At 42.1% G+C, this 23,502-nt stretch overlaps 1 protein-coding gene across 1 annotated transcript in view; it reads right to left on the bottom strand.

Annotated features, from left to right (window-relative positions):
* Rab10 (RAB10, member RAS oncogene family) overlaps positions 1-22,798 on the bottom strand; it is a 59,106-nt gene extending 36,308 nt beyond the window's left edge. The window contains exon 1 of the mRNA XM_052186215.1: positions 22,165-22,798. Within this exon, the coding sequence (XP_052042175.1) occupies positions 22,165-22,291 (127 nt within the window). The 5' untranslated portion in view covers positions 22,292-22,798. The remainder of the gene's footprint in view (positions 1-22,164) is intronic.
* Positions 22,799-23,502: the final 704 nt, after the last annotated feature.

The raw sequence follows: 23,502 nt of genomic DNA, 5'->3' as shown, positions 1-23,502 counted from the left end.
TGCTTGAATGTATCATTAAATTGTGAGTTTCTTGACAGAAAAACTTTATCATTCTCTTTTGGTTCCATTTTGTCTTAGAGTTTTATTGCTGTGAAGAGACACCATGACAACACTTAATTAGTGCTGGCTTACAGTTTCAAAGTCTTACTCCATTATCATCATGGTGGGAAGCATGACAGCATGCAGGCAGACATGATGCTGGAAAAGGAGCCAGGAGGCAGCCAGGAGACTCTCTTTCACACTGGGTGAAGCTTGAACATAGGACCTCAAAGCCCACCCCCAGAGTGACCAACTTTCTACATCAAGTCCACAAGCCCTAATAGTGTCATTTCCCATGGACCAAACATACTCAAACCACCACACATATAAACTACAGTACCTTTATACAATATGCCCAACAGTACTTACTAAATAAACCAATCAGTGATACTGGTTGACAAGTATCTCTGTCTGTCTGTCTGTCTGTCTGTGTCTCTGTCTCTCTCTCTTGCCATAATTCAGATTCTAATTGTGACTTTTAATTATAAAGAATCACATAGATGCCCCCTTAAGCTTTGTTCTACTGCTCCAGGCCAGAACACGGGGATAGAGCAGCCCTGGGTGGCCCAGAGAACAGGCAGGCATGCCCTCTGCACTGTCCATCCTGTCCACCCTCACCAACACCCATTTTCTCCACTAGTCAACCTGCTGGAGCTGGCCTCCAATTCCCAGCCACGCAGTTGCCTCAGGCTCACTCGAAGGCTCAAAACTACAGATAAAAAAACTAGTGTTCTGGGGTGGGGGGGTAAGGGGGGTGGGGGTATGGGAGGGTGGACATCCTCTTGGAGGATAGTGTAGAATAAGGAACAGTCAAAGGGTGGAATGAAAGGGGATAACAACTGGACTGTAAAAAAAGATTAAAGAATAAACAAAAACTAGTGAGCTGATTCCTTTGGACTAGTCTCACATGTAGTAACTAGGCTTCTGAATGTCCTGCTTTAGGATTAGAGCTGTCCTAGAAACTGCTGTGTAGACCATCAAGGCCTTGAATTCACAAAGATTTGCCTTCCTGTCTCCTAACTGCTGGGAAAAAGACATTTTTATGGTCAGCATCACCACAACATGAGGATCTGTATTAAAGGGTCATAGCATTAGGAACATTAAGATCCACTGCCAGGCAGTGGTGGCGCACACCTTTAATCCCAGCACTCAGGAGGCAGAGGCAGGTGGATTTCTGAGTTTGAGACCAGCCTGGTCTACAGAGTGAGTTCCAGGACAGCCAGGGCTACAAAGAGAAACCCTGTCTCAAAAAAAAAAAAACAAAACAAAACAAAACAAAAAACAAAACGAAACAAAACAAAAGATCCACTGCCATACACCATTCAAAAAAATTATTCTGTCATGTACGACAACGAACAGAACTGGAGGAAAGGACATTAGGCTCCATGAAGTCAGGCACAGAAAAATGAAGACTCTGTAACCATGGAGAATCTTAAAAGTCAATCTTGAGTCTCAGGAGCAAAAAAGTGATTAAATGTATTTAGTGGCTGGAAGGAATAGGGTTAGAAAAGAAAATGTTGTTGAACGAACATAGTTTCATATAGACTGGATGAGTAAATTTTAGTAATCCACTGTATCTATACATGGTGGTGACAGCAATAATGTATTATATATAACAGAACCACAACAGATCTTGAAAATGTTCTATACACACAGTTGCTCAGGTGATAGATGCTAATACGCCCTATCAAACCACTTTACAAAATGTCCACAAATGAAAATACCACAATAAACCCTTATAAATATATATACTTATCTTTTTTAAAAGAATAAAATTTTAATGTTTAAAAATCCCCCCAAACCAGTAATTTTTTACCAATTTTATTTGTTGTTCACTCATTCCCAGCAATCTACAAATGAATTCACCTAATAGCAGATGATAAAGCAAGCTACACTTATAGTTTCCTAAAATAGTCCTGCTCAATTTAGCAATTTATTTTTCCCTTTTCTTGAAACAGTCTATCCTATAGCCCAGGCTGGCCTAGAGCTGATTTCAATCTTTCTGTTTCATCTTCTGGAGTGCTAGTATTCCATCCAGTTGTGAACCCTACCACAATTGGGTTCAACTTAGCAATTTAAAAAAAATTATGTTTTAACTTTATTTTATGTGCACGAATATTTTGCCTATATATGCAAACCACATCAATGCCTACTGCTGGAAGAAGTCAGAAAGGGTGTTGGTTACCGGAACTAGAGTTACAGATATGGTTGTCAGCCACTAGGTGGGTGCTGGGAACTCAACTTCTGTCCTTTGTAAGAGTAACAAGGCCTCTTAACCACTGAGTCATCTCTCAAGCCTCAACTTTACAATTTTAAACTGATTAACATTCAATAGAAAAGATAGAAAACCAAATTATCTGAATACCCAATAAACAGGAAACTTTTTTTTGTTTTGTTTTTCTGAGACAGGGTTTCTCTGTGTAGCCCTGGCTGTCCTGGAATTCAACTCTGTAGACCAGGCTGACCTCGAACTCAGAAATCCACCTGCCTCTGCCTCCCAAGTGCTGGGATTAAAGGCATGTGCCACCAAGCCCGGCTAACAGGAAACGTTTTTAATGGGAACTTTTTAAATTTACAAATTAACCTGAGGAAAGAATTGATACCTAGAACAGAATTAAGGATTAAAAGGACCAACTGTTTAAATAAGTCACATATAGAATTAGAAATGATAATTAAACAAATTGCATGGAGGGCAAATGGTAAGGGCATTCAGATATTTACATATATTTCTTTATTATTAATGATCTACAACAGTACCTATTAAAAAGCATATCTTTGCTTAAAAAAACAAAACAAACAAAGGGTTGTGGCACACACCTTTAATCTCAGCACCTGGAGGCAGAGGTAGGCAGATCTCTGTAAGTTTAAAGCTAACCTAGTCTACAGAATGGGTTCCACGACAGCCAGGGATACAAAAGAAATTTTTAAAAAAATTTGTACATGTACACACACACACACACACACACACACACACAATAAAATAAATGTAAAACAGCCTGGGGAGATCAAAATCTGCTCAACAAAGCTCATGAGACTATAGGACAAAGTTTAAATTTTTTGCTTAAAAAAATAAAAAGCAAAAAAGCTGAGTATAGTGGCTCATACATGCAATGCCAGCACTCAAGTAGACACCTAAGGAAACCAGTTCAAAACCTGTCTAGGCTTCGTGAGACCCAGTCTCCAAAAAGAAAGATGATGGAAGGAGGAAGGAAGGAAAAGTTCTAGGCTAGCAAGATGTCTCAGCAGGTAACCAACCATACTTGACCACAAAACCTGGTGATTTGAATCCAATCCCCGGAACAAGAAAACTGACTCCTCAAACTGTCCTTTGACCTTCACACTCTCACTGTGGCACATATGTACCTCCACATGTACACACACACACACAATAAAATAAATGTAAAACAGAGTTCTATAATTTGTGTCACCTACAGAAAAACCTTTGAGCAAGGAGAGTTGAGGAAGGTTGTACAGATTAGGTTGAAAGTGAAACCCAAGAAAGACTCACGTAGTGTCTGGTTTGAATATATTTGGCCACCATAGATTCACGAGTTTCAATGCTTGGCCATAGGAAGTGACATAATTAGGAGGTGTTGCCTTGATGGAGGAAGTATGTCACAGTGAAAGCAGGCTTTGTGGTCTCCTATGCTCAGGCCCCGCCCAATGCAGATGACACGCTCCTGCTGCCTGCAGATCAAGATGTAGAGCTCTCAGCATCTCCAGCACCAAGTCTCCTGCAGTCATGCTTCCCACCATGATAAAAATGGACTAAATCTCTGAAGCTGTAAGGCAGTCCTAATTAAATGACGCTCTTTTTTTTTTTTCTTTGGTTTTTGTTTTTTTTTGAGACAGGGTTTCTCTGTGTAGTCCTGGCTGTCCTGGAACTCACTCTAGACCAGGCTGTCCTGGAACTCAGAAATCTGCCTGCCTCTGCCTTCCAGAGTGCTGGGATTACAAGCGTGCGCCACCACTGCCCGGCTAAATGACGCTCTTTATAAGAGTAGCCTTGGTCATGGTGTTTCTTCACAGCAATGAAACCCTAATTAAGATATGTGGTATTGCTGAGCTATCCCTTGAATCACAGAAAAACACGTTTGCCTGTTTTTGAGCTAGTCTCACTCAGTAGTCCAGGGTATATAGAACTCATTATATAGCCCAGACTGGTCTCAAAACCATGGTGACAGGTCTGCCTCAACATTCTGAGTACTGGGTTACTTGATGAGCATGGACCGCCATGCGCCGCTCAGATAAACACTTTTTTAGCATGTGTGCCCACATGTATATTTATATCCATTTAGGTAGGCATATCCATATGCACAGGTATGTTCATGGCTGTGAAAGTCAGAGGCTGACTCTGAATGTCTTCTTTTATCACTCTCACCTTATCTCCTCTTGCTAAACTCATGGGTTGGGTGGTCAAGGTAGCCATGTCCTGTTTCTGCCTGCAGAGCACTGGATTCCAGGCAGGCTGTCAAGCCCACCTCACTTCAGTCCTCACACCTGCACTCAGCCATCCCCCCAGCCCAGGAAAACAACTTGAATTTTTTCAGAAGAGAAGCGACAAAAAAAATAAAGAAGGAATGTCATATTCTAAAATTAGTAATGCTGGATTTATCTGGTTAACATTGAAATTATTTTTATTCCCTTAGGCACACTATTCTTTAGCCACCAATCATCTGATAAATAGCTCATATTGCTTAATTTACAATTATTCAGGTTATAAAATGTTCTTTTTACTGGGGGAAAAAAGACACAAACCTGAGAACTCTGACCTGTGAGTCTACTCAAAGGAAACTGTTAAGTGAGAGTGAGGCTGAGTTCCCAGACACTCGTCTTAAAGGTCAGAGAGTGGCCACTGCTAAGGCACTATTAATGCATCTGACATTTGCACATCTGTAAAGGCCCTGTTTGATCCTACTTAATACAGAGAATTTTCTTTGTTTCTTTCTTCTTTAAATTTACTCAATAAAACCCTTGTATTTATCCCCTAAAGTGGTTCACTTATATTTCAAAAGATAACTCTCCAATAATCCTAATAATTTAGTATTAGGATTAAATTTCTTAGCTGGGCAGTGGTGGTGCATGCCTTTAATCCTAGCAGTTGGGAGGCAGAGGCAGGCGGATTTCTGAGTTCAAGGCCAGCCTGGTCTACAGAGTGAGTTCCAGGACAGCCAGGGCTACACAGAGAAACCCTGTCTTGAAAAACCAAAAACCAAAAAAAAAATTTTTTAATTAAAAAAAAAAAAAGGATTAAATTTCTTTAATTTACCCAGACTCCTGTGTACTTAGATTACACTTACCCTTAGGCTTAACTTTTCCACTGATACATCCAGTGGACTGTCCCCTGGATGTATCTCCCTTCTTTTATAAAATAGGTAATCATTTATTATCTCACAAGTCAGTCATGCTGCATCTTATGGAAAAGACTCACCACCAAACTATCATTATATTTGAAGCACCAAAAACTTAACTATTTTCATTGCTTCCAAAGTATATCCTTTACAGAGATGACTAGAAACAAAGAAATTTAGCTTCATGATAGAGTAATATAATTTCAACTTTAGCTTTAAAATTTGCATAATTTCTAAGTACGGTGTCACTTCCAATGGATGTTAGTATTTAACAGCAAAGTTTGTTCTTCTCGGTTGCTTATAGTTTAATAAAGTCTAGTAGGAGGTCAAAGTCTGATGACTCTAGAAACACACACCCATACTCCTAGGTGTGTCCTAACTAAGCATCTTTCTATTATCTAATGCTTCAAAACTCTGTCAAATGATCTTATTTATAACTACCACCTGTGCTTGAAACAAAAATGTTGGAGTATAGCTCCAATGAGATGGCTCAACGGGTTAAGAGAACCTGCCACCAAGCCCAACAGCCAACAGCCTGAGTTTGGTCCCAGGACCCACATGTAGAGAAAGAGCACACTTCTTAAGTTTGACCTCCAACCCACAAACTCTAATATACATGCTCATTCGCAAATATATAAATACAATTTTAAGTAAAAAAAATAAGGCTACACATGGCAGCTCAAGCTGGACACCCCAGCACTGTGAAGACTCAGATGTGAATTCACAGGCTATAAAGTGAGCTCTAAATCAACCTGAGTTACCCAGTGAGATCTGAGTCAAGTATAGTGGTCTGTGTCTGAATCCCAGCACTCTGAAGTGGTAGAAGAACAGGAGATCAAGGTCACTCTCAACTACTCAACTACACAGTGAATTCTGGACAACCTAGACTATTTGTGATCCTGTTCAAAACAAACATACAAAACATATATGAGGGAGGAGGCAAAAGTGGGTAGAAGGCCAACGAGGAGGCTACAGAATTTTCAAAAATGCACACCTATTTCCTCACTTAAGGGAGATAAAAAAATTATGACTATATAAGGTAAATTAACTCAATGCTTGCTCTTTTGTAAGCAAGTATTTAAGAGCTTTTGAATCAGCCAAAAATCTAGCTATCTTACTACTTACTGGCCAAGTGATATAATATACAGGTTCTACCGTAATACTGATAGATCATGAAGTGGCTGAGCCATTTGTTGTTGGATGTCTTATAAAAACAATGGATCAAGAACATGGGATTGGAAGCCGGGCGGTGGTGGCACACACCTGTAATCCCAGCACTTTGGGAGGCAGAGGCAGGTGGATTTCTGAGTTGAGGCCAGCCTGGTCTACAGAGTGAGTTCCAGGACAACCAGGGCTATACAGAGAAACCCTGTCTCAGGAAAAAAAAAAAAAAAAAAAAGAACATGGGATTGAAATTTAAGACAATAGTCACACACTGTCCAAAAAGCAGAACTATCCTCCAAGCACCAAATAACTAGGTAAAAAAACTAACCATTTCAAGTAATATTTCCATAAGTATCATGGTTATAGACAGTAGATGAAAACTGATTCCCTACAGCATTTATCTAATTATCCTAAATAACACTATTTTTATCTTGAAAGTAAACTGGGTATTTGTAAAATAGCAAAATACCATTCCTAGCCTGGCACTGGAGGCACATGCCTTTAATCCCAGCACTTGGGAGGCAGAAACACGCAGATCTCTGTGAGTTTGAGGCTAGCCTGGTTTATAGAGTGAGTTCCAGGACAGCCAAGGCTACATAGAAAAACCATGTTTTGAAAACAAAACAAAACAAGCAAACAAACAAACCCCTGGCTGGAAAGTGGTTCAAGTGGTAGAGTACTTCTTTCCTAACACGAAGGAAGCTCTGGGTTCCATGCATAAACTGAGCAAGGTGGCAGTGTGCAGCAGAAGCAGGATTAGAAATTCATTCATATCAAGTTCATGTGATATAACCGGTCTTGAAAAATAAAATCTAACACAATAATGTTGCAAGTTCAAAAGTGGAGTCATGGGCTGAGGTGTTGGCTCAGTCCAGAGAAAGATTCCCTTAAAAGCATGAGGACCTGAGATTGAGTCATACATACACAAGGCATGGTGGCACTGTGACCCCAGAACTAGGATGCAGAAACAAGAAGATTCCTGACCTTGTGGGGCCTGCCAGTTTAGCCAAATTTGTGAGCTCCAGGCTAATGAGAAACTGTCTAAAAGGTGTTTCTGAGGATACACCAGAGATTGCCCTCTGTTTTACACACTCATGCACACACATGTGCACACCTTGAAAAATAAAAGGAGGCTGGAAAGATGGCTCAGTGATTAAGAGCACTGACTGCTCTTCCAAAGGTCTGGAGTTCAAATCCCAGCAATCACATGGCGGCTCACAACCATCCGTAATGAAATCTGACTCCATCTTCTGGTGTGTCTGAAGACAGCTACAGTGTACTTAAATATAATAATAAATAAAACTTAAAAAAAAAAAACTCAAAAAAAAAGATAAAGGAGTCAATTGATCTTAAATTCCAATTGACAGAGAAGCCTATCTTTCTCACCAAAGAGTAAAACAAAGAAAAGAATCATTAAGTCCATCTTCATTTCAATAGGTAGACACCGCAACTCTAAAAATCAGGGCCAACTGAAGATAGGAAATAGGAATGTGCCAACCCATGCCTTAGAACCCTGGAAAGGTTTACTGCCAAGAGAGCAGGTTTCAGATGCACAGTGGGTGCTGATTAAATAAAGACATTGTAGTAGCCTCCATTCTCACAGCCAGAGCCATCACTGCTCAAGATTCAGCAGGAGTTTAAATGACCGTTTGCAAGGTCAGCAAAACAAGCATGCTATCAATTAGGGTAACAGGTGCGGTGGGAAGTGGGGAGAAGACTAAAATAGGGGCTTTTCTTTTTTGTTTTAAATTTACTTTACTTATAATTGTGTGTCTGTGGGAGGGAATTATGTGCACATGAGTGCTTCAGACATCTTCTAACCAGGAGTTACAGGAGGTTTTGAGCTGCCCTGTGTGGGTACCAAGAACCAAACACAGGCCCTCTATAAATGCAGTAAGCATGCTTAAACACTGACTTAATGAGAAAAAAAAAAAAACCTAAATATACTGAAATTTAAGCTACTCTTACAGCCATTAACTCAACTGCCTTTTAACTGCTTCCCCAAGAACACAAGCAATCAAATTTATACCCTCTGCTCCATGCCACAAGACACGTGATCATTCTCTGGAAAAATGGAATTGCTCCATAAGCCACACCTACAAAAATGAGACACAGTGATAGAAACACATCTTTAATCCTAGCATTTAAGACAAACATGCTCTACATAGTGAGGCTCTGTCTCAAAAACAACCAAAAAAGAAAGGAAAGCCCTATAGATTCAAGTGCCTAGATACACTCCCAGACTTTAGAAAATGGTCACTGTTCATCATCCTTGAAAGTCTCAGTGTCCATGATTAAAGATTAAAGGGACTCCAAATATCTTTTCCTTTTTTTTTTTTTTTTTAAAAAAAAAAACACCCTCTCACTATGTAGCCCTGGCTGGCCTTGAACACAGATTCACCTGCCTGCCTGGTAGAATCTGAGGTGTTTGTTATCATGTCTGACCCAAAAATATCTTTTTTCAGTGGTGGGGTTGGGGGAGTGAGGAGGTTAATTGGGAACTGAGCCTGATGCCCCCACATGTCAGCAAGTACTCTTATCATCAAAACACATGGCCACATTTCTTTATACTTTTATCTTGAGGCAGAGGTCCACTAAGCTAAGTTTATCATTCTCTGCTTCAACCTACTGAGTAGCTGGGATTACAGACCTGTACCACAGGCTGAATTACCTAACAATTCATTAATGCTTTAAAAAACTTGTTTAATTTTTAATCCTTATTGTATACTTATGCACTCATGCTGTCTATGGTGCACGAGTTAAGTCAGAGAACAATCTGTGGCAATAACTTCTCTCCTTCCACACTGTGGATCCCAGAGATCAACTCAGAACATCAAGCATGGCAGCAAGTACCTCTCTCTACATACAGAGATGGGATCCCAGCACTGTAAGGTGGAGGCAAGACAAGCAAGTTCAAGGCCATTCTAGCCAACATAAGGCCCTGTTAAAGAAGAAAAGGAAGGAAGGAAGGAGTAAGGGCGGGAGAGAAGGAAGAAAAAGAAGAGGGAAGGACAGGAGTTACAGAAGTTGAAAATATAAACTGGGCATGATAGGGTGTGACAGTAATCCTAACACGCAGGAGGTAAAAACAGCATTGGGGCTTGAACATATCCTTGGGCTGCATAGCCGGTTCAAGAGTAGTCTGGGATGCAAAGAGAAAAAAAAAGAAATTGAGTGAGCAAGAGAAGAATGGCTGACACAGACCTAGACCTATTCAATAGAAGAAAGTATAAAGACAGACGAGTAAAGTAGTACAAGTCTGTAATCTCTGAACTCTGAGGTTTAAGGAAAGGGAAAAGGGAGGTGACCACAGCCAAAATACATGGTTGAGGACATTTTCCAGGCAGAAGAACAGAGTCCAATATCCAGTTAAAAAGCAACAGAAACTAAAGGACAGAAAAAAAAAATCGAACAAGATATCCAGTGAAGACCCTGAAAAGACCCATGTAGGCAGAGCGGTAAATTATAAAAGAAACAGTGCCCACCAAGCAAAAACTGAAACTTCTAACTAGAATCTTGAAGGATTTTTAATTCCTAAGACTTTTAAAAACAAGCTCCACCACTAACAAGAAGGAGTCAGAACAGTGCCAAAACCAACGCACCATCGGAAGCTAGGAAAAAAACGAAAGCCATTCTAACTTAGACTCCCATCAACCCTCAAGGGCAGCAAGGGGAAGAATTAACACATGGCCACGAAACCAGGCTGTGCCTCAATGCAGAGCCCTTGTGCCGCATGGGCAGGCCCTATTTGATGCCTAGTACCACTTTAAAATGAACTGTCAGACATGAGCTGTTTAAAAAGAGAGCAAAAATTTCCCTTTATATGCTGCGTTCCTGCAAGAAGCTACTAGAGGATGACAGGCTTCATGGTAGAAAGTTGCTCCGAAAAAGGTGGAAGAGGAGGAAGAGGAAGATGAATAAAAACTGTCTCCTTGTGAATATCTTAGAGTAGGAGAGCACTGTGATTGACACATCTCTTATTTGAGTCGTGTCTATTGCCCTTGTTAGATTTAATTACAAAATTTGATCACAATCATATTGTAGTTTCTCAAAGTGTCAGTGGTTTACATGAAGTGGCCATGGGTGTCTGGAGCACCCTGAAACTGTATCAAAGTTGTACATAGCTCCAAACATTTTTAAAATGAAAAGGCACTCTCACGTCCTCCTCACTCAATGCACTTTGCTGTTGGTGTGACAAGGCATTTGAAAATGTTTCCGATATTTTGTTCTCAACTCGTAAGGTAGTGTTAACTATATGGTTATTGGATAGACATCCTGAGTTGTCAACTGTACATATCTATAGTTTGTAAAAAAAACAACCCAGACAGATTCCTGATGCTCCTTGTTTGGTATGGAGGCTGTGAGGGGAAGATACCTTTTGGAGGGTACCATAGCTCAGAGCATGCACTATGAGGCTGGACCTGTGGATACTGCGGTAGGCATCCATTTAGCTTCAGGTTGTCTTGTTTTTGTATATAGTAACATAGCATTCTGCTGACATTCTTAGTTGTGGAAAGGGGAAGGGGTCAGCTGGCATGAGAAGTGTTTGGAGTTTTTTAAACTTAAAATTACATCTTTAAAACTGAAAAAAAAAAGATGGGAGGAAAAAGGTCTAGATTAGAGATAGTTACGAATCATCATCAGAAGTCAAAAGATTCTCTGATGATGGCTTGACTGTAAAGAAACTCATTGAGAGGTTACTGAGAATATAGAAAGACTAGAAACAGATAAAAAGAAATTAATCGAATAAAGAGAATTTTTTAATTCAGAAAAAGAAAAAGGGGGGAAGGTGGTTCAGTGGGTAAACATGCTTGCTAGGCAAGCCTGACAACCTAAATTCAATCCCTGGAACCCACCTAAGTCAAAGCAGAAAACTGCATGCGCGCACACACATACACACATACACACACACACACACACACGCACGCACGCACGCACGCACACACACGCACACACACACGCACACACACCATGCATACTCAAAATAGTAAACAAAAAATTTTTGAGAGAAAGACTAAGAAAAGGATGTAAAGATTTAAAAAATTGAGGGAGTTCATTTCTGTAGAGAAATACTATCTGCTGGACATGATGACATGACAGAACAACAGAGCATTCTTAAACTCTATGTACAAAACTGAAACCTTGTACAAGTTCAAGCCAGATAAAAATCCCAGCATGTAGGATGGGGGAGCAAGAGGACACTGAGAGCTACTGGTAAGTGATGCCTGCTGGGGAACGAGAGTTTCTTCAGGGATGCTCTAGTCAATGGCACTACACCTATGCAGACACAGGGAGCATTAAATGACTGCAGAATTAATAGAGAGAGCACATCAAGCTGAGAGGGAAAAGTTAGAAGGACAATGAGGAGGGTCTGGTGTGAGAAAATGGGGAAATGGATCTGACTTAAACACATTACCTGCATATACAAATATTAAACATTTTAAAAAGAACAGAACTTACAATTAAATAAGCCAAAAAGATAGCTCCGCAGTTAAGAGCATTTGTTGCCTTTGAAGAGGAACCAGGTTCAGTTCCCAGCACCGATGTGGTGAATGACAACCTCCTGGAACTTCAGTTCTGGGGAATCTGACACCTCCTCTGGTTTATGCAGGCACCAGGCACATATGTAGTAGCCGCACATACAGGCACTCAAACATACACATGAAATAAATAATTTGTCTAATTAAAATTAGACACCTTTAAGCCTAGCATTCCAGTAGCAGAGGCAGACAGATCTCTTTAAGTTCCAGGCAAGCCTGGTCTACATAGTGGGTTCCAGGACAGTCACAGCTACATGAGACCCTTCCTTAAAAAATACAAAAACAAAACAAAAATTAAGTTAAAATTTAAAAGTAAAGTTGGTATTTTGATTGTTCATCAGTTAAGTTCAATTATATGGTGACACCTCTGAGACCCTGAACCAAAATCAGCCTTTCCCATTGCATACATCTTGGTCATCTTAGGAATTCTGTTACAGTGACACAGCTGACTAATACAGCACACAAATGGAAACAGAGAAACCCAATGGAGGTTTTAGTAACCCTTGTGTATGGGAAATGGGGTGGGCTCTAACGATACATTACTTGCCTAACAAGCATGAAGTCCTGGGTTTGATCCCTGGTGTCACATAAACTGCATCCTCATCTGTAATGTCAGCACCCAGGAGATGGGAAGTAGAAGATTAGAAGTTTAAGACCATCTATGCTACTTAGGGAGTTTGAGAGTCTGGGGTACACTGAAACCCTATCTTTAAAAGAACAAAAAACAAAACTGACATACTGCATTAGATGTCAGTGTCCTGGATGTGAAGTTATATGATTTCCCAAAAATGTTACCATTGGGAGATGCTGGGCAAAGTGCATGAGAGATCTGTCTGCATCATCTTTTAAAACTATATGTGAAGCTACAATATACAAAAATATTTAATAAAATCTTCAATTAGAAGGGGCTGGTGAGATGGCTCAGTGGTTAAGAGCACCAACTGTTCTGAAGGTCCTGAGTTCAACTCCCAGCAACCACATGGTGGCTCAACCATCCGTAATGAGATCTGACCCTTCTTCTGGTTGTCTGAAGACAGCTACAGTGGACTTACATATAATAACAAATCTTTGGAACTGAGCAAGCAAGGCCAACCAGAGTGAGTGGGATTGACTGGAGCAAGCAGAGATCTTAAATTCAATTCCCAGCAACCACATGAAGGTTCATAACCATCATCTGTACAGCTACAGTGTACTCATATACATGAAATAAATAAATCTTAGACAGGGTTTTCTCTGTGTAGCCCTGGCTGTCCTGGAACTCACTCTCTAGACCAGGCTGGCTTTGAACTCAGAAATCTGCCTGCCTCTGCCTCCAAAGGCATGCGCCACCACTGCCCAGTGAAATGAATAAATCTTTAAAAAAAAAAAAAAAAAAAGAGGTTGAGGCAGGAATTTCTGGATTGCCATGATTTTGAGACCAGCCTGGATTATAGAGTTAGACTGTCTGGGGGGGGGGGGGGGGGAAAGAGAGAGAGAGAGAGAGAGAGAGAGAGAGAGAGAAATGAACAGTATTTTCTGTTCCAAGACTGATACACTGTACCTCTCCTAAATTCTAATGTTTCTAAACCTTTGGGTGCTCTATTTTCTGCATCATATTGGAAACACAGTACTCCATCTCCAACTGTTTTTTTCATTAAAACATTTTTTATCACTAGAAAGGATAAGCACCAGTTACAGATGCTTGCAACCCAAAATACATGGCAATATTTTCAAAGAAAATTTTTCTCATTCTTAATTTCCCTTTAACCATTTTAACCCTTTAACCATTTTTCCAATTTAAATAAACAATTTTTAAATTTTTTTATTTACACTGGTATGCTGTATGTATGTCTGCTGTATTTCCTGGAACTGGAATTACAAACAGTTGTGAGCTGCCACGTGTATGCTGGGACTTGAACCTGGGTCCCTTGGAAGAATAGCCAGTGCTCTGAACCGCTGGGCCATCTGTCCAGCCCCAGGTTTTATTTTCATTTTTGACAGATCTCATGTGGACCCTCCTGCTTCCATTCCCATGTGCTGGAACACACATGCACTACTATGCCCTTTGTGTTGCACTGAGGGTCAAATCCATGGTTTCCCAAATGTTCTACCTACCAACAGAGCACAGCCATTTCCAGCTCCGCTTCATTTTTTCCCCCACCTTTATTCTCCTTGCAAATTCCTTTCTTCACCAAGCCCAACTTAAGAAACTTCAAGTGGGGCAGTGGTGGCACATGCCTGGAATCCCAGCACTCTGGAAGGGAGAGGCAGGCAGATTTCTGAGGTAGAGGACAGTCTGGTCTACAGAGTGAGTTCCAGGATAGCCAGGGCTATAAAGAGAAACCCTGTCTTGAAAAAAAAAAAAAATCCAAAAAATCCAAAAAACAAAAAAAAGAAACTTCAAATTGTGTTACTTGCTCTGGTTTTTGAGACAGGTCTTGCCCTGTAGCCCTGGCTCGCCTCAAACTTCCAGCAGTTCTCCTGCCTCTGCCTCCCTGGTGCTGGGGCTATAGGTGTACAGGTTACATCCTCAGTGCAAGTGTATTTGAAGAATTCACTCCATATTACAAGACCTGTTCTTACCATCGTTTAGGTTCAAACATTCTGCCCTAACCTCAATGTCATTTCTTGCTCTTTTAAACTTCTTCATGACTTAAACATCTTCATAAGTAGTTTCCTCAAGTACATCTATGGCTAATCACAAAATTTGTATTTTGTGCTCAATAAACAGTCTCATTTGTAAACCAAGACTCAGCAGTCTCCACTTTCTTGCCCATTGTAGCTACTAACACAGCACCACCTGGGCAACCTTGTACTGTTTCAAATCCAAACAGATCTCCAGTATTTCTGCTCCTGTTCTTTCCCTCCTCCAAGTCACAAGGAAGTATCAGTAGTTTTGTTCCAGTACTTGACACAGCATTATATTCTACAATCCTTAAAGAAGACAATTCTCTCAGGCATTATCTCCTCTGTTCTAGTATACTCTAAACTCTATCATGCAAAGGGCAAATAACCAAGGTCATTGCCCCTCCCGGGTAACTCCACTCTTCTAATTGAACCTAGTGAGTAGATCTGTCCTAACCTACGAATAGTTTGAGGTACGTGCAACACTGCAATGGAATTCTCAGAGTGAGACACATAACCATGCTTGGGGCCCTAAAAGAATCATGCTGGGTTCTAAGTGAAACCCGCCACTGTTAGCATTAGCTGTCATCTGGAACAGAAGGGGCTTTCTATGATCAAATGCTCTTTTTAGACAGCATGATCAAATGCTTCAACAGTCTTGTAGGTTTTGTTTGGTAGTGTTACATGACACAAAATGTACCATTTTATACCAACTTTTGGGTTTTTTTTTTGTTTTTTTGTTTTGGTTTTTTTTGTTTTTGTTTTTGTTTTTGAGACAGGGTTTCTCTGTGTAGCCCTGGCTGTCTTGGAACTCACTCTGTAGACCAGGCTGGCCTTGAACTCAGAAATCCGCCTGCCTCTGCCTCCCAGAGTGCTGGGATTACAGGCGTGAGCCACCACTGCCCGGCTTATACCAACTTTTAAAAATTGAATTTAAGCTGAGCTTGGTGTTACAGCAGAAAGGGAGGCAGAGATACCTGTTTTCTTCCATCTAACTTGCTTTATTTTGTTCTATTTTGTTTTTTGAGGCAGGGTCTTTCTACACATCTCTGGTTGTCTTGGAGCTCACTCAGTAGCTCTGTCCCACTTGTCTCTATCTGAAACGCTGAAATTACATGTGTGAACAACCATGCTGGCTATTTTTACAGTTTTGAGGACCATCTATCTTATAGTGCTTAGCAAAACTATGGATAATCCATAGCACGACTACACTTTTTTTTTTTTTGATTTGTTTTTTTTTCGAGACAGGGTTTCTCTGTATAGCCCTGTCTGTCCTGGAACTTACTCTGTAGACCAGGCTGGCCTCGAACTCAGAAATCCGCCTGCCTCTCTGCCTCCCAAGTGCTGGGATTACAGACGTGCGCCACCACCGCCCAGCTACACATTTTATTAATCATTCATCCATCAATGGGCTTTGAGTTATTTACTGGCATATAAGCATGTGTGAGTCCCTACTTCAATTCTGAATAGGTTTTGCCTAGCATGCACAAGACCTTGGGAATGAGAGTTCTACCACAACTTTTTTTTTTTAACTGCCTTTAACTGTCTTGGGTATAACCTAGAAAGAGATTTACACAGCCTGTAGGCCAGATTAATTTCAAACTCCCTATATAGCCAAGGATGAACAGAACTTCTGATCCTCTTCCCTCTTCCTTTGAACACTACGATTACAGGTGTGCACCACCACACTCAGTTTATGAAGTTCTGGAGAATTAAACCCAGGGCCCTCTACTAACTGAGCCATGTACCCCATCCCTTTTTTTGCTGAATTTTATTAAACAGAGTATGACCGTAGCCAGGTTAGCACAGAACTCACTATGTAGCCCATGAACCTTGTAGACACGTGTAAACCTTGAACACACAAGCAATCCTCCTGCTGCAGCCTCATGAGTGCTGGGGTTATAGTCATAAGCTGTAATACCAGGCTTGACTACACTATTTCCCATAGTACTATCTGAAGTCCCAGCAACATGTCAGAGCTCCAAACTATCCAGATCGTCAACACTTGCCTTCGTTTCTGTCTTGTTTCTGTGGAGTACTGGGAGAACAGCCATTTATTCTCTCATGCATCTCATATGTATTACATTACTGAGGACGGAACCAGAGCCTCACACATGCTGAGCACCCTGCATCCCCAGCCCTCCTTTTTTTTCATTTGAACAAGTTCTTCCTAACCTGCCCAGGATGCTTTTGCTCTAGACTAGACGAGCCTTGAACCTAAAATCCTTCAACCTCAGCCTCCCATGTAGCTGGATTAAAGGCTGTGCCACCATGGTCTAATAGAGAATAGACATTCTAATGACTATAAAATAACAAACAACTGTTGATATGACCCATGTTTCTTTAATTATTAATGAGGCTAAATATCTTCATGTGCTTATGAGCCATTTGTACGTGTGTTTTTGGAGTCAAGTTTCCTTAGTTTTAATCTATCCTAAAAGTACATGCTTCAAGGAGAAAAACTCCTTAGGCATTCTGGCACTCTATAGCACGTACCTGAACATCACTGTACAGCTCTCATGTGCTTTATGACAAAGGTTTGACTCATTTTTCTAAAAAGCAGACACTATATAAAATGGGGTCAGCTGGATTTCATCAACTCTTTGGTTGTTTCCTTTTGTTTGAGAAGATGGTGTCTTACTTCGGAACTAGCCTGGAACATGCTACATAAACTACGCTGACTTCAATTTGTAGTGATTCTCTTGTCGTTTTCCTGAGTGATGGCATTACAGGATTGTGCCACCGTGTCCAGTTCAGACTTAGACTTACATCCTCTGCCCTCTGAGATCTGGGATTATAGGCATGTGCCACCACATCTAGTTAAATCAACTGATTCTTAGGGAAAAGGGATTTATATTTATTAATTTGACTCTGTGTATGTGTGTGTATGTATGTATGTATATATGTATGTATGTATGCACATACATACACACTCTCAAGTGTCATAGCATACATGCAGATGTCAGAGGGCAACTTGGAGCTATTGATCTCTCCTACCAACTGGGTCCTAAGGAACAAGCTCACGTCATCAGGCTTGGCACAAGTGGCCTTAACTGCTGAGCCACTGTGCTGGCCTAATCAACAAGTCTTTAGTGAAGGTTGGTACAATCAATTTATTCCTGAAAATCTCAGCTAATGCATTCAGATAATAAAAAGATATTACACCTCTCTCAGAGGCAAGTCTTTATCAACCTAATTTTCTTATATGGAGGCCAGGGACTACATTATTCAGTGAAGATACTATCCTTAGCAAAGTAAGAAATCTGGGTATGGAGGGTGGATTAAGGACCAAAGGACAGTACATCCAGTGGAGACAATACATTAAGAATGTGTGCTTTAGCCGGGCGGTGGTGGCGCATGCCTGTAATCCCAGCACTCTGGGAGGCAGAGGCAGGCGGATCTCTGAGTTCAAGGCCAGCCTAGTCTACAGAGTGAGTTCCAGGACAGCCAGGGCTAAACAGAGAAACCCTGTCTCGAAAAAACCAAATCCAAAAAAAAAAAAAAAAGAATGTGTGCTTTAGCCTTTAGCCGGGCAGTGGTGGTACACGCCTTTAATCCCAGCACTTGGGAGACAGAGGCAGGCAAATTTCTGAGTTTGAGGCCAGCCTGGTCTACAGAGTGAGTTCCAGGACAGCCAGGGCTATACAGAGAATCCCTGTCTTGAAAAAAACAAATCCAAAAAACCGAAAATTATGGCCAGATCAACCACTGAAATCTGTATACATCCAGAACCAGTAACTTTCTTAATTACTTTCCAAACAATCACTAAATTTCTAAGATCAGGGGTTGGGGATTTAGCTCAGTGGTAGGAACACTTGCCTAGCAAGCACAAGGCCCTGGGTTCAGTCCTCAGCTCTCGGGGGGAAAAAAGACAAAATAAATTTCTAAGACCAGTTTTGCCCCAGAGTGCTTGATATACAACCATAAAGACCTGGGTGCAGATTCCCAACATCCAAGTAAAAAGTCAGGCATCCCAGCACAGGGAATCCCAACACTGGGAAAATTGAGACAGGAGGATCTTGGGGGCTTGCTTGCCAGCAATTGATCAGCAAGCTCAGGGTTCAATGAGAGACCCTATCTCAAAAAGTACAGTGGAGAGAACAGAGTCCCACACCTGACCTCATCCTCTGGTCTCCATCCTCTGGTCTCCACATGCAAGAACACACACCCACAAATTACTCAATTATCAAACAGCTAATACTAACTATTAAGTAAAATCTGATCCCGATTTACTCTGCAATACTCAGAAAGCAAATTGAAAGTATAAGTTAGCCCCGGTCCTAGTCCAGTATGTTCTGTATGAAGAGGTTATCACTATCCTATCCTATTCTCTCTCTCTTCCTACCTACCTGTGTTCATTATTCATCATCCACCTCTTTTAGGACTTAGCAACTACAGGCAAAAGAAAAAAAAAGCATAGACCCCTGCCTTCTTATTCAAATGATCTTAGACTCAGTTTTTTGATTTTGTTTGTCATCAGTCTTGCTATTTGAACCTGTGACCCTCCTGCCTCAGCCATTCAAGTTTTGGAATTAGAAGCATGAACCACCACACCCAGCTGTGACTTTAGATTCACTCTGCAGTTGGTTAAATGTGAAACATACCAATAATTAATTTTTGCAACAGAATGCAATAGATGGGATCACAAAAACTTACATTATTTCTAATATGAATATGTAAAAATTGAAGGTATACAGAAAGACAAGAACAGTAGTCCTGGTGAGTACTCTAAGAACCATAAATCTATAAAAAGCCTTCCTTCAGAGCTAACTAGTTAAGAAGCAAAAACCATCTAGCCTGGAATATGATGGACTGCCTTCCTCGAAGTCTAGTCCTTTGAAACACTTGTAAAGTGACTACTGCTTCATTAGTGAAGGTTTTAATGCTAGGTGTGTATCTCAGTGGTAGAATGCACACCTGAAAAAGGAGACAGGACCCTGGCCTGAAAATTCTTAGTATTTTACATGTCCTACAGTATCTCTAGTTATGTGTATCAATTAATTACTTTTCTGTTGTTTAGACATATACTGTCAATAATATAATATTGGCAACAGAACTCAAATATGCCTAATATAAATTGAGATGTGTTATCCATACAGCACCCACACTAGAAGGAAACAATGTAAAATGTTTGAAATTGGCTGCATATGTGCATCTCTGACGAGTTGGAAGGTATTATTTTTTTCCTTTGTGACTACCAAAGTTTACAAAGATAGCAGAATTCAAAATCTGCAAAGAGCCAAGTTTGAACAAAATTGTCAGAATTTTGTTCATTTTCTTAGCTTACTTTATTCAAACCTTGTGTCAAAACATCAAATGTTTTTATATCAAAATGTGTAAATGTCAGAGGTTATAATAACATTGTTTAGCAGAGCACCAACAAATATTCAAACAGCCATTACACACAAGACACATTCAATCCATAGAGCAACATATTATGTCACACACCAGTAGCAGGGAGGCCATATATTCTGCACAAATCTGCACTGTGTTCCTACAAAGTACCTGGCACCACTGTTAAGTGCTTTGCTCTCGCTGACCTATAAATCCTCACAAGCACCACACAAAACAGATACATTTACGCTGTCTAATACTATTTTAAGACATTGTAGCCAAAGTTGCACTTAGTAAGCTGTGGAGCCAGGAATTCAACACAGCGGGCTACATGGGAAACAACCCATTTCCCTAAGTCAAAAGGCAATACACACTATGGATGGAATCAGGACCTACCAAGCATGAGGTTAGTCAATGCCTAGTACCTGGGGACAGGCAGCTGGGGAGCTGAGGAGCATTCTTCACCACAAAACTTTACTTCCTACTTTCATCTCAGGGTAGGTTTTTTTTTTTTTTTAAAAAGATCACACACTAAATTCTCTCTTTCAGAAAGGCTATCTCCCCTCTGATCCAATTCATACTTGTCTTTCAGCCTTCGTTTTAAACTGTCAGTCCATGCAAAGCAGATTCCCCATAATTCAGACTAGCCCCCTTCTTCCCTCTCCTCACTGTAGTGCTTTGCACACTATTGTCTTCATTAGAATGAAATGGTCGAGAGGTCTTATTCTATCGACCACTTATTCTCAAAGCTTTTAACAGTGCCTAGCATTTGGTGCTCAATAAATATTTGCTGATCTAGCCACCTGACTCACCATCTACACTTCAAAGCAAACTTAGTGCTGTAAGTGCTACACTAAGCACAGGACAAGTTCAAGCTTCATTATATTTTGACAATCCCGCCCACCAGTAAGGTAAAACAACCCATTTTAAATAAAAACTTGCTCACTTTAATTTCAGTATAACTTGCTTTATAAGAATATGCTTAAGTTACTTACAGATATGTCTTAAGGAAATCCAAACCGATTTCAGTAATACTATAAATTAGTTAAAATCCGATTTTCACAATTCTTAAGAAAAACCACTACAGTTGCTTCTCTGTATAATCTCATCGTGAAGTTAGTTACATTTATCACAAGTCTTCCTGAACTGCTCTAAAGTCAGAGCTGAGATCCAAAAATTAAAGACACCGGATACTTTAAAAAACTGGGGGCGGGAGTGGGGGGAGGGATGTTTCATGTACAGTTACTTTGACAAAATTGATATTGGTGCCAGCGTCAAAACGACTTTCTTGGAACCTTCCCTTTTCATTTCCGAAACAGGAAACCCATTTAAAAGGTCAACCCCCTCAGCTTTTATTTCCATACCAAGTAAATCTGAAATATGTGGTGAAAGTACATTAGAAGTCCTTAGAGCCATGACTGACGAAACATTTTCCTGTAAATTCTATCATCAAGTAAAACATGAGAACTTGACTTGATTCCATCGGGTTGAAGACAAAAAACGTCCATCTCCCTCAGACAACTGCTTCTGTTGAGGTCTTGAAAAAGCACTGTGAGCCAGCCATGCCAGATTCCCACCCCAAGCACGAAGGGCCTCCGATTGTTTGACACATCAATGGTTCAGTCAAGACAGCCAGCTCACTTTCCCCCGCCCCTCTCATTTTCCTTAATGATTCTGCAACTCTCGAGTTTACTCCAAGTTACAGGCAGATGGAATATTTTCTCTTTGACACCCAATATAAATTCGGGCCTTTGCCACAGAGCTAGTATTGCTTCAATTCCAACCACTAAAACACGTCTATTACAAACAGCACAGCAAGTAACTTCACGCAATTATGGTAAGGCCAGTCAAGTCACTTAAAGAAACAGGATTCTGGAACGCTGCTAAATGCAGCATATTTTGTGCCAGCAGGCACCGAACAGAGAAGGAGACTTGAAAGCAAAGGACTGGATGGTAAGCATGGGAAGACCCCGCCCCAGTAAGCGCTATTCCGATTCCAACAGTAACTTAGGTCTGTCGTCTGGAATCGGAATCACTGGAACAAAGGCGTAAATTCCGGGAAGCAAGATGTCTGGAATAAAAGAAAACGGCTCGCGGCTAGAGCCCCCACACCATCCTCCCACAGGTCTTACCTATGGTGGAAATAAAGGTGGTATTGAAGGCATCGTCCGAAAAACGAAAAAGGACGCAGGTCTTGCCCACTCCCGAGTCCCCGATCAGGAGCAGCTTGAAAAGCAGGTCGTACGTCTTCTTCGCCATTGGGAGGAGCGGCTCGGGCGCTCGCCGCCGGTAGCCCCAAGGGATCGGTGCTGCTCACTACGGCCAACTCCTCACCCGGGTGTTCTGGGGCCGCAGCAGCGGGGTAGCGTGTGCGGGAGGAGAAAGCAGCTCTCGAGATGGAGCAGGAGACCTTCCGAAGGGCCTCGTCGAGGAAGCCCCGACGGTGGCAGCGCCCGTGCCTCCGAGGGGCGGCGCCCGCGGCTCCGCAGCCTCTCCCAGCCGCTCCGCCCGGTTCCGGGGAGTCGGTCGGGACAAAATGGCCTCCCCTCCCCCCTCAGCGCAGCTCGGCCGGGACGCTCCCACGGGCGAGCGAGCGAGCTCTACGTCGGGGGAGCGCGGCGGGCTTGAACACGGCCTCCGCCCGGATCAAAAACTCCGCGGTAGGACGCGGGCGAGGGCAGCGGAAGGTCTCGCGAGCGGACAAGCCCTGCTACATAACCCCAGGAAACCGAGCCGCCCGGGCCAGAGCCACCTTTTTCCCCGTGCCCTCTCACGCCGGCGTGCGCGCTGCCTGAGACGCACGCAAGGACGTACACCCGCCCTACTCTCGCGCCCTCGCCCCTGCGGCCCGCCTCTGCGCACGCGCGCAGACGGGCAAGTAGGGCACGAGGAGGCGGGACCAGAGAGGGCGAGGCCACGGGCGCGCTCCCTACGGCCTCCTGATTGGGAGAGCGTCTTGACGAACACACCCCCGCGGGGGAGGAGCGGCCCGGGAACTGCGCAGGCGCACTACGTCCGTGTAGTCCGTGCCCTCCCCTTCCTTGCCTCTTCCCAGCGTCCAGCTGACCGCTGGGATCCGCTGCTCCCTCTCAGTTGCCAATTGAAGAGCTAAGGTTGTTAGCCCAGCGATAGGCGTGGGTGGCCACGCGTCCCTGTATGATGTTCGTAGATGGGAGAGAAAGAAGTGCCCTGGGCCATTCAAGAACCTCCTTACTAAACCCGGACATCTCCAGAAGAGATCCCTTTGTGGGCCGGTCGTGACAACCCGGTCTCCTTAAGAAGCTAGAGTTGAGAGAGCCGGGATTCCAACTTGAAAAAGTCGCAGCGCTCCTGGGATCGGAATGATGTCATCAGCCTGAGGAACCCCGGGTGCGGGGAGAACCTCCCTGCGAATGGAAGCTTCGCTGCTTCAGGCCTAAGCAGTCCTTGGAATCCCGGGAGCTGAAGCGTTCTATTCAGAAAAGGCGGGC

Source organism: Apodemus sylvaticus, chromosome 6 (genome assembly GCF_947179515.1).
Source record: "Apodemus sylvaticus chromosome 6, mApoSyl1.1, whole genome shotgun sequence".
In the NCBI taxonomy this organism is placed as follows: domain Eukaryota; kingdom Metazoa; phylum Chordata; class Mammalia; order Rodentia; family Muridae; genus Apodemus; species Apodemus sylvaticus.
The sequence above is the reverse complement of the archived record's forward strand: the minus strand, read 5'-3'. Positions and strand labels throughout refer to the sequence as shown.